Source organism: Geotrypetes seraphini, chromosome 7 (assembly GCF_902459505.1).
Source record: "Geotrypetes seraphini chromosome 7, aGeoSer1.1, whole genome shotgun sequence".
NCBI classification, from domain to species: Eukaryota; Metazoa; Chordata; class Amphibia; order Gymnophiona; family Dermophiidae; genus Geotrypetes; species Geotrypetes seraphini.
In genome coordinates, this window is record NC_047090.1 from 116,619,027 (window position 1) to 116,631,201 (window position 12,175).

Genomic DNA, 12,175 nt, shown 5'->3' on the forward strand with positions numbered 1-12,175 from the left:
GGCTCAGTCAGAGGACTTCACCAATAAGTATGGCTGCATTCCCCTGCAGTCTATGGAGAACACCTGTTACAGATAAGCAACTTTGCTATCCTACCTATATCAAAGAGGGAAAGAACCACAATAGTAAAACAATACCAAAATTAGTGGAGAAAAAGACCTCAGTCAAAAAGAAGACCTGCAAACTTAGTAACAGCTATATAAAGCAGGCTCACTTTCGATCACAGGTCAAGAACCCTCCCACCACCACCACCACCACCACCACCACTATAAAACATACACTCAAAAATACATAAAAAATGTGTGCTAAATGTTCTTAACCCACTTTAAAGAAAAACAAGAACCAAAACGGTACAATGCTTGTGACCTGTGTTCTAAATCGACACACAGAATCACAAAATCACATTTATCTTCAAAGTCCATTCAAAGACAGCAAGCCTCTTCACAAAAATTTTGTTAGTGCTTTTAAATTCTAAAAACTTCATCAGTGCTTGTGAATCCCCTTTAAGAGACACCCATTAAAGTGGTTCAGAAAGAGCTTGCATGAATGAAGCAAGGTCAGATTCAGGTCCCTGGGTACAGGAGGCTTTAAGTGAGATGGGCAACTTGCTATGATTGTGAAGCAGAGCTGGAACACTGAGATGTACTTAGATGGAAAAGGTTGAAGGCAAGATGATATAAGTGGTTTAGGTAGTGTAGAATTGTTGTAGAAGGATATGTAATAGGGTCATAGCCATTTGTAGAGTACCAGAGTGAAAAATCTTTCCACTCAGAAGCAATCAGGTGTCTAGTGGAAGGCTTTCAAGCAGCTATCAAGATATCTTGGATGGGCTGCGGAATACAAGAGTAGGAACTAGAGAGTGCTCATTTTCCAGGCCATGAGAGTCAAAGGTCTGGTTGAAGGAGTCAGCCCTCCCAGCTTGTGATCAGTGTTTGGAACTGGAGCAGCTTGCAAGGAGGTAGAACTGTAAAGTTGTTAAGGCCAGTAGGGCACTATAATAATTGTTGTACAATGATTTTGCTGGAACTTGTGTAGATATGAATGGAATATTAGAGGATAAGCCTAAAGAAATGTCCATGGAATTGCCAGCGCACCTGGTGTGATAAGTAGAAGAGAAGGACGAATGGAACAGTAAAGAGGAAGCTTTGTATTCTGTGTGCTGGCAAAAAAAGGCTGATTTGAGGTGTTCCTCAAACTTGAAAGAAATAACTTTTTTTAAACAGAATCAGGTGACTAGTGCCTCATGAAATGGAACTATCTCCTGAGATGGGGGAGTGAGGGGATTCATTATAGTCTTTACAACATCTTTTTTTAAATTTTATTTTAAAGATGTTTTCTTTGTTCTTACACTTTTTTTATTTCTTAGGGGACCCTCTGGATTGTGCACTATACTATTTTTCTTTGGGTTTATTTTTTCTTATTAACTTTCTATTTCTGTTGATATTACTTTTAAAGATAAGGGGAACAGTAAAGGAAGTGCTAGATGATGTTTGGTATTTCACACTATTGATCACAATATGACTGTTTTACTGTATCTTGCATTGTTTAATTTCTAATAAAAAAAGATTTAACCAAAAATTGATAAAGATAAAAGAACGCAAGCTGTCTCCAGGGTTGATGAAGTGGGGAAAAAATTGTTTTGTAGTGTACTTGGATGGAAACCAACAGAAAGCATTCCAAGGCTCTGCCCTAATACTTCTCTCTTTCTTATTTATGTGCAGTGAACTTTTGGTATGATATGGAGTATGACATCAAGTACACATACTTCCAGCTTCTGGATTCTCTCACGCAAGCACTGACACATTCTTGAGGGACTGGAAGCTGTGACAAATGAAGGGACAGTTTTCCTCCCATTTATTGATGCAATCAATGCAACAAAACCTGATGAAACATGGAGTGGGGCAATGTGACAGAACTTTTCGAACTCTGTCACTGTACAGTGTTTCAAGTAAAATCAAAGGACTTGAGGTTAGAGACTACCAGTTCAAACAATGGCAGAAAAGCCTCTTGTTCACAGATAGGATCACGGAGCCCCACTGCACCCTTATATCTATATAGCATGTTGATTTTTATTTTCTGTGTGCATTTATTTATTGCAATTTATTAACTACCTTAATGAAGATCACCCAAAGGATATAGCTTGACCAAACAACTTATCATTAACAGTGTAGCAATAGTAACCTGATCAAATGTGAGCATAAAATAAAAACAAACAAACATAGAGATGGGCAAATTAAATCCTAGTAATGGCAATAAAATGATAGTTACTTTTTTGTAGCATTTTAGCCTGCTATTTTCCTAAATATCATGGGAAGATGCTAAAGTGATGGAGGACAAGAAAATCCCCAGCGTGTAGCAAGAGGCAAAGGAAAAGTTTTGTTTTGTTTTTTCTTTGTACTGCTCTGGGCTTTCTTTTTATATTTGAATTGCCATTTTAAAATTCTCTAATCAAACAAAATAATAAAATACAAAGAAAAATCAAAAACACCAATGGGAGAGAGAAACCTTATTTCAGGGAAATATACAATTAATCTAGCGAGCTCTAAAAGAAAGAAACACTTCAAACTCTCCCATAAACATAATGCCTGGCACTAAGGGCTCCTGTTACTACAGTGCGTTAGGGCCTTAATGCGCGGAATAGCGCGCGCTAGACCTTAATGCCAGCATTGAGCTAGCATTATTCTAGAAGCGTTCCGCGTAGTAATTTCATGCATGCACTAAAAACGTGCATCTTAGTAAAAGAAGCCCTAAGTTCTATTTTTCCCTTACAAAACTTCCTATATGTAATGAGTCAAAAAAAAAATACTGATACCCTTGTAGGGAAAGTGAATTAAAAAAATACACCAGTAGCTAACACAGGGGACTTCAGGAAGAAGTACCATCTCCTGAATTGTGTTGCCCAAGAGACATCTGAGAATATCTGAATTTTCTGGCAATAGAACAATGCATCTTTTTTTCTTAAAAGTACAGTAAGCATTTTAACACTCTCTTCCGAAAGGAAGAAGAACAGTAAGGCAGCTCTCGTGATCATTGCTGCTGTCTAAAAACTTAATTAAAACAAGACAATTTAGAGATCCAATCTGATGTAAATCCCCTTCCGCAATAGTATTTTAGTGCAGAAATGTAGTTAGTTGGGGTGCAAAGGAAGCAGCTGCTCTCTCAAATAGATTTTGAATAAAAATGTGCCTATGTAAATTGGCCCTGCAGCCTCACACTGGCACATGTTTTACAAAAGGTCTGCACCCCCAGACATCAAAACCAGGCGGCATCCCAATTCCTCTACGTGAAATTGAACAAGAGCTTCCCTCGAGTGTAGTTTCAAAAGTATAATAAGCAACAGAAATCTTATTACAGGAAAATTAAGAAAATGTAAACTTTTAAGCTCTGGTAAGATTCTCCAGTGATTCTAATTTACATTGTATAACCAAACTGTCCTTAATACCTGAAAGTCCCATAGCCTGTAAAAGCCAAATATCGATTCCATAGATGTTAGTCATGTTCCTACAGATACTACTGTAAGCAGGGGTTTAAATAAAATGTTTTTACCTGCCTGGGGGTGGGCTCTGTAGGGCTCTGAGTGGGTGCTGCTAGTTTGGAGCTGTATTTGGGCCAACCCAGGGCTGGTTTGGGTAGGAGGTATCTCTTTGGGACCCAGATCAGGTCTAGGGAGCTATGGGGCTACTAGCCACTGCTGTGAATGAGGGAGCAGGAAAATGGCCTGCTTGAAGTCTGGCTACTGGAGCTTTGGTGCATAAGCAATAGGTGTCTGGAGTTCCAGCAAGCTGCAGTTGAAGCCAGGGTTTCAATTTCTTTTGAGGTCTGGGGAGCTGCTTTGTATAATTGTGGATAGTTCCTGATGTCTGGAGGGTTCACCTGGATTGAATTTAAGGATGGAGCAAGGGGAGAGGTCCTCTGGGTTAATTAATTTAAAAATTTTGTTTTTGGTTCCCGTTGGCTGGGGCTTGGGGGAAAATTTTTAATTTTTGGTGGATGGGATCTTTAGGAGCTGTCTTTAGGTGGGCCATTGGAGTCTGGATCGTAGAGAATTTTATTTTTGCATATAAAATTGTAATTTTAGGTGCAGAGGGCTGGCAGACTTTAGAATGTGCATTTGGTGTTTTCATTGGTTATAGTTTTCAGCAGGAAATTTGTTGTAATTTTTCATGTGGCCATCAAGGAATTTTGTTATGATTTTTGGCTATTTTTTTGTGTAGAAATTGTGTGATATCCAGTAAAGTGTTTATTTTGAAAATTTAGAACTGTAGGGACTTTGATAGGAGGGTGATTTCACATTAATTTTGTGGTAAAAACCTGAAAATTACATTTTCCCATTATAATCAATGGGAGTTCAGGGTTTCAAAATGAAGCTGAGAACTGTAAGTTTTGAGTTCTGTGATTCTGAAGAAAACTAAGCTTTATAAGCCAGAAACTAATTGGAGGCCGGGGGTAGCAGTGGAATGATACTAGCAATGTCACAGCCACAGTTTGGGCTGTTGGGCAGCAGCTGTGTGCTAGCTTTGGGATAGAGAGGTGGTTGCTGGTTGGCTGAGAACAGTTTGAAAAGGAAGACAAGAAATCTCATTGATGGAGCAATTTGGTACAGATTTAGTAGGAATTTTCTCAGGGTTTTGTGGAACTTTTAAAGAGTTTTTATGGCTTTGTGAGGAATAGGGTTAATTAAGTCTTGGACAGAGACCAACTTGAATCAAACTATAGGCTCTTGCTAGCTAGAGAAGTTGGTTCTAAGTTTTGGCAAACTCCTCAGTTTCTCTTTTGATGGAGAAGACCTAAGTTCTGAAGTGCTGAGCACTGTTCTGGAAGTTTGCTTGCTTAACAAAGTGGTCAAGCATAGCTGTTAAGGGATAAAATCAAGAATCTGTGTTTTGAGTCTGAATGTGGTATTTGTATTTATTTATACTCCGCCTTTCCCAAGGCGGGTCACAATAGAGTACATACACAAACAGAATCACATTTAGTACAACAAATCGAACATGAATAAAACATAGCAGTGATAATGTAAAGCCTCCTAAAATTACAAAGAGGCTATCAGCGCCTCGCATCAAAAAACTATAAATCAAGTCCCATAGTTCATCTTACAGAAGAGGTGTTTCTTCAACATTTTCTTGAAACTACTCAAATATGTTTGCTGTCGTAAATATCCCAGAAGCTTATTCTACTCCCAAAGACCCACACACAAAAATATGCTAGCTCCAGACACAGCAAGCTGTAGCTGTTTCACTGTCGGAATATGTAGGTCATTGTGAGTCACCAAGTGCAACATGCGCTGGTAGTTGAGCTTGCCAGAGCCTAGATAAGAGTCTGAAGCAAAAATAAAACCAACCTTGATTGAAGATGCTGGTACCTAGAAGTTTAAATTGCAGAGACAGGAGCAGGGGCAAACCTTTTATTTAGCCAGAAGGATCATTACTCAACTGGATGGGAAAAATTAGGGAATATGTAGCTACAAATAGGTTCCTGTTAGGAAGACAGGTCACTCAAAGGTTGCATACAAAAGGAGAGGTTTGGGGGGATTTTTAATGGGGGGGGGGGCGGAAATTGATTTGTTTGATACTGCTGGTGCCTGGTTCTGATCCTTTTTCCAGTGATCTTGGTTCATGTTCTATAAGTGAGGAAGCTACCCAATGTCAAGCAAGAGCTAGGAGAGGAGATAAGGTTTTGTTCCCCCTACCACCACCATCCACACACATTTTTCTCTCAGGGATGTGGTTTTTTTTTTTTTTTTAAAGAACACTTATTTTTAGCTGTGTATTCAAGCAGGGAAATTGGACACTTGATTGGGATATACTTAGCTGAAGTGGAGTGGGGCCTGCAATGCCTCTCGCTGAATTGAACTGGGAAAAAGAAAACAATCGGAGAAAATAATTATATACACAAAGCAACACATTCTAAGGGTAAAAGGGAAATACAGAGGTTGGAAGAAAAGTTAAATGGCACATCTGATTCCTGTTTGTTGATAAGGGATTTTGTACTTTTAGATAGATTTGGGGTCCCATGGAAAACACAAACTATTTCAAAACACAGCTATAAATCTTAGGAAAAGGGTTTAACTTGTTTTAGAACTGTTGACTCTTTAACTTCTGCTGGTATATTCTAACCACAGTTCTTAATTTCTTGAAATTGTATGCAATAAAAAATGTATTTTGTTTGAGAATTTGTGTAGAGAGTTTTCCTGTTCACTGCTAAACTTAATGCAGATTTTCCAAACATCTGGAACCTATCTACCTTGACCATAGAGACTGACAGCAACATCAGCTGTCACACTGAAACAGAGCAGTCCTGAAGCTAGGTGGCATTATATTACTACTGTATTATCTGAGTCCTCCAGTTTAGTCACAGTTTCTTGGTAAAATCACAAAACTTAGCAACTTAACCACAGCACTTAGTAAAAAATTCCATTTTCCATATATTCATCAAGTAACATTCCCTAAATTGGTGGGAGCCTCTGAGAGATATAGGAGAGGTAACAACTTTAGGCAATGTAATAGTCAAAGATATAACTTCAGAAGTACCCACCATGGCCTTTGGCGTCCATAGGAGAGACATTGAAACAGGTAAGGAAGTTGTTAACAAGAGACAGGAAGCCTCCAAACTCAATGAAAGGATGGAGGATTCTTTGCTACTGGGCACTGAGGCTGTCCTTGGCATTAGATATCCATAGCAATGGTAACAATTGATTTAGAATGTTTGAATATACCTTTTCTTTTACCCATCATGAGCCTCAGTCTAACAGTCACTAGGCTCCAAAGGATCATGCTGCTTAGGCTGTAATCCTTTGGCCACATGCCTTCATATAGCTCCAAGATATAAGGATGTTTATGTATTCCTTAGCAACCACTGCCCCCTCCAGAAGCATCCCAAACAGAAATGTTGCAGGCAAGATTGTAGCACCAGGGTTTTTCCTAAACCAGTAGTCTTCACTAATTTTTATGTTAGAGCCACTTGGCATTCAAATGACTGAAGGAGAGCTACCAGTATGTGTCCAAATACATTCTTTTTCTATTGCGAAATGTCCAAGTTTATTCATCACTTCATATACTATTTATCTAAAAATTCCTAAATGGTTTACAATCTATAATAATAAAACCCTAGAGCGCGCATGCGCTGTTGAACGATCGTAAATCCTGGTGGCGTGAGGTGTGCTTCTGTGTCACTCCTCACGGTGCCTGCGCTAGCTGGAGGCGCATGTGCCAGCGACTCCTCGCTGCCACTGCTCTTCAAAGCGGCCTGCTGAGGTTCGCCAGCCGTTGTAACGAACCTCGCAGGCCGCTCTCCATCTTCCCGACATGGTGCTGAAGGAGTCGGGGTTACCGCTGCCGCCACACTCGATCTTCCTGTAGCCCCGCCCACCGCCATGGAGGAGGAGATCTGGGCTGAGAGGTGAACGATGCAGCCCCAGCTCCAGTTCGAGGAATGGAGGGAGGGTAAGAATGGGAAGAGGGTGGAAACGGAAGGGAGCCATGGGGCAGGCAGGCATTGCACAACAGGGGACCAGGGGGAGAGGGAAAGGTGGCTGCTTTGGGGGGAGGGGGCAGACAGCAATCATCAGGGGGGAACAGAAGGGGCCACGGAGCACGCAGGCATGGCACAACAGGGGGAGAGGGAAAGGGGTATGCTGGAGGGCAGAAAACAATCATGCTTTGCTCTGGGAGGGGGGGAGAAGACAGAAGGGGGCCACAGAGAGACAGGCAGGCATGGTGCAACAGAGAAATACAGGTAGGCAGGGGGGCCAGGGAGAGACACAGGCAGAATGAATGACAGACAGACAGACAGTGTCCAAGGAGAGAGAGACAAAGAAAAAACCCCAGACAGACACCTGCTCTAGCACCCGTTAATGTAATGGGCTTAAAGACTAGTTGTATAATATGCTTAAAATAGAAATAAAACAAGAAACAAAACCCCCCATACAATGTCTTTTGAAAGGAAAAATAAATTTGTCCTTCAAACATGTAGCTCTTCCTCCTTTCTGATTTAAACTTGGATAGAGAAGCAGAGTATTGGGGGGAAAAAATCAGAATGGAAATGGGGGCTGCTACAGAGGTCTCCAGAGGCTGCCATTGTCCCCTGGGCCTTGCATTGAAGAACACTCGCAAACAATTACTGAAAACAGTAGGTCCCCTTAAACTCTTGTTGGATGTGTTATCCATACCAAATTTTCAGGACTTCTCAGGGACATACAAGAGCTCGCTGACAGGCATACTATTTTAGGACTGATGTATATATGTGTTCTAGAAAGTAAAAGCCATTATTGCCATCTGGACCCTCTTGTTAATATTACAGGCCAGGTTCCCCTTAGAAGCGGGAATGGGATGTGGAAGAATGACCAACAGAGTTTATTTTAATTTACAGGAAAATTTATCATAATGGATTTCTGATTCTACTAAAGAACCTTGTGAAAAGAGTACAAGGGCAAAAGATGTACCTGCCTCTTGCCAGTCCCACAATAATCATGGATCTATTGCTCCTCAGGCTGGCAGCTGAGCCAAAATAACTTATCCCTTATAATCTGCCCTTATCCCTTATAATCCAACAAGGACTTTAAGATCTACAGCTCAAAACCTTCTCTCTATCCCATCACTGAAACATATAAACACAATGAGGTCTTCAATTTTTTTCTGTTAGTGCCCCTCCCCCTCTCTCTGGAACAATATCCCGAATTACCTACATGAAAAATCAACTCTTTTAGGCTTTAAGACGAAATTAAAGACATTTCTCTTTCTTGATGCTTTTGAAACCTAACTGTCCTTTTAAGGACGACCTAGAACCTAGAAGGATTTTACCATTAGCACCCCTCCCTATCATTTTTTTCCTTACATGTTTTCTTTCTCCTTGCTTATTGTAGTTCCAGCCCTTCTTTCCCTTTTGTTCCCATTTGTTGATGGTTTTTATACGTCTCTGAAAGTTGTTATTATTCCTGGTGATGTTTTATCTTTTTAAACTCTTATTTTAGCTAACAAATGTTTTTAACGATTTTTTTTTACACTGCCTAGAAGGTTTGATTAGGTGGTATAAGAAATTTTAAATAAACTTGAAACATCATGTCTTATGCTGCTGTACATCCTGATTGTCCTTGCATGCTACACTCTGATAGGTCAACCTCTGTGGCACTTCCTTGTTAGCCCTCCAGACTGGTCCAGATGCTTATACAGTAAAACCTTGGTTTGCGAGCATAAATCGTTCCAGAAGCAGGCTTGTAATCCAAAGCACTCGTATATCAAAGCAAATTTCCCCATAAGAAATAATGGAAACTCAGACGATTTGTTCCACAACCCAGAAACTTTAATAAAAAAATACTATACATACTTGTATTGCCAGATTTTGCTCATTTAGAACAGTCATTACACTCCCGCAGCGTCAGAAAGAGAAGAACCATTAGCTCAGTTGTGATGTGTGTATACTGTATGTACTTGTATTACAAGACATTGCTTGTAAATCAAGTTGAAATTTAATAAAATGTTTTGCTTGTCTTGCAAAACGCTTGCAAATCAATTACTTGCAATCTAAGGTTTTACTGTACTTGGATTATGCTCGCCTACCTGTAGATGGCGACTGAGAACACTAAATTTGTGATAACTGCCAACCCTCAGCCAGCCAGTATTTGTCTAACCAGGCAGAAGACCTAACAGGTAAGCATAATTTCTTCTTCCTTGTCAGCCCTCCCTTCCTTGTGAGCCAGACCCTTACGCTTGGGAAGTACTAAAGCAGTGAAATTAATGGGCAGGAACTACCTAAACTAACAGTAGGCATTCCCATGCCAAATACTGCATCTTGTCTCATCCAGACATCAACATAATAGAATGCAGGGAAGACCAGTCTGCCATCTTGCAAATATCCAGAGGCAGAATCAAGCTGCTCTTGGCCCAAGAGGCTGCCATCCCTCGAGTAGAATGTGCCTTAAGCAAATGAGGCACTGGACAGCCTTTGAGAATATAGGCAGACACAATGGCTTTCTTAAACCAGAGAGCTATAGACATCTTAGAAGCCATAGCCCTTTTGTTATCCCCCTGAAAAGAACAAACAAACGTACAAAAGCATGGTATGCTTTGTTTTATTCTTCATTCCTGCCAAATTTCAGACCATTATTCAAGCTTCGCTAAGTCTTTCCTCATGTTCACCCTATCAGGGGTCTATTTCATATTTTGGTATCGTCCGCAAAGAGACAAATCTTACATGACAGCCTGACAGGCCTTTAGCAAAAGGGCTATGTTAAAGTGTTAAAAAAACAAAACAAAACAAAAACCCCAGGCCCAAGAATCGAACCTTGAGGCAAACCACTGGTAACATCCCTTTCCTCAGAGAGATCTCAATTGACCACTTCCCTTTGTCGCCTTCCACTCAACCAGTTCCTGACCTAGCCCATCACTCTGTGGCCCATTCCGAGGGCACTCAATTTACGTATTTATTAGACCAGTGGTGTACCTAGTATATGTGACACCTGGGGACCATCATTTTTAACACCCCTCCTCTATATGAAAAATATGATTTTTAGTAATAATCCACATGTCGCACAAGAATATACCTAGGAAAAGGCAGCATCTTAATGCAGTGAGCAGTAGAACATCAATACACCCATTGTACAGATCGATCCTGCACAGACTATGCTAACAGAAAACCATAAGTTTCGTACACTCAGAAACAGAAACATCTTCGCCCAGTATGGACTATGTAATCACAAACTAAAAACAGAAATATGTAGACAAAAGTTAAACTGAACCACATTGAAGCCAGACTTTGCATATAATGCAACACCACAGAAACAGTGATGCATGTCTCCTAATATTGTGCAAAATATAGACAGCAGATGTAAATTTGAAAAATCAGAAAAATAGCAGTCATCACTTTACAGATTAACCCCCCCCCTTTTTTACGAAGCTATGTTAGGCTTTGTTATCGCCAGCCGTGGTGGTATTAGTAAGTCACCAACTATAGACCAGTAGATAGATCAGTAACCACTATAGATCAGTAACCAACTATAGACCAGTAGCATCTATTCCATTTATGGTAAAAATCATGGAAGGATTGGTACACACCCAGCTAATGGAATATCTCGACCAATTCTCTCTTCTGTACAAAACTCAATCTGGTTTTAGGCCTATGTTTAGCACTGAGACAGTAATTGCGGCTATCCTGGACAATTTGCATTACTTGTTTAGTAAGAGCCTCAATGCCCTAATCATGCAATTTGACATGAGCTCTGCCTTCGACTTGGTGGACCATGGAAAGCTATTACAATGCTTAGACACCATCGGAATCAGAGGAAAGGTACTGAATTGGTTTCGAGGTTTCCATATATCACGCACCTACCAAGTCCGTTTTAATCCCGATCTCTCTGACACCTGGAGCAATCCATCTGGCATGCCACAGGATCACCACTATCCCCATTGCTCTTCAACGTTTACATGTCCTCAAAGGGTGCGCAATTGTCCCAGCTGGGGATAAAACTATATAGCTACTCTGACGACTTAACGATAATTATCCCATTCACTAACTCTGTCTCAGAAGTCACCCCCAAAGCAACAAAAGTACTAAATCGGATGGAGCAATGGATGACTAAATTCAGTCAAAACTAAACTCAGAGAAAACAAAATTTTTCATAGCATCCCCACACCCACTTGTCACTAAAGCATCATTGTGCATCAATAACCTTAGTTATCCCATTCAACCTACTATGAAGGTATTGGGTGTAACACTGGATCAGAGCCTGACCATGAAAGACCAGGTAGACTCCTTGATTAGAAAAATCTTTCTCACCCTCTGGAAACTTTGGTCCATCAGAGCTTACTTCGATGTCTCATCATTTCGAATTCTGACACAATCCCTTATACTGAGTCAACTCGATTATTGTAACATCGCCTACTTAGCACTCCCCCAGAAGGCCCCTTCCAGAAACTGTCTGCCTTCCCCTTCCATCTCTTCCTCCACCCCACCATCTTCTTCCCTCCTCTCCCCCAATGGTCTAGCACAGGGGTAGGGAACTCTGGTCCTCGAGAGCCGTATTCCAGTCAGGTTTTCAGGATTTCCCCAATGAATATGCATGAAATATATTTGCATGCACTGCTTTCAATGCATATTCATTGGGGAAATCCTGAAAACCCAACTGGAATATGGCTCTCAAGGACCGGAGTTCCCTACCCCTGGTCCAGCATCTCTCCCTCCCCC

At 40.7% G+C, this 12,175-nt stretch overlaps 1 protein-coding gene across 1 annotated transcript in view; it reads left to right on the top strand.

Moving 5' to 3' along the window:
- Positions 1 to 6,170, top strand: part of JMJD7 (jumonji domain containing 7) — a 32,878-nt gene extending 26,708 nt beyond the window's left edge. Inside the window, exon 8 of the mRNA XM_033951265.1 lies at positions 1,720 to 6,170. Coding sequence (XP_033807156.1) covers positions 1,720 to 1,808 — 89 coding nt within the window. The 3' untranslated portion in view covers positions 1,809 to 6,170. The remainder of the gene's footprint in view (positions 1 to 1,719) is intronic.
- Positions 6,171 to 12,175: the final 6,005 nt, after the last annotated feature.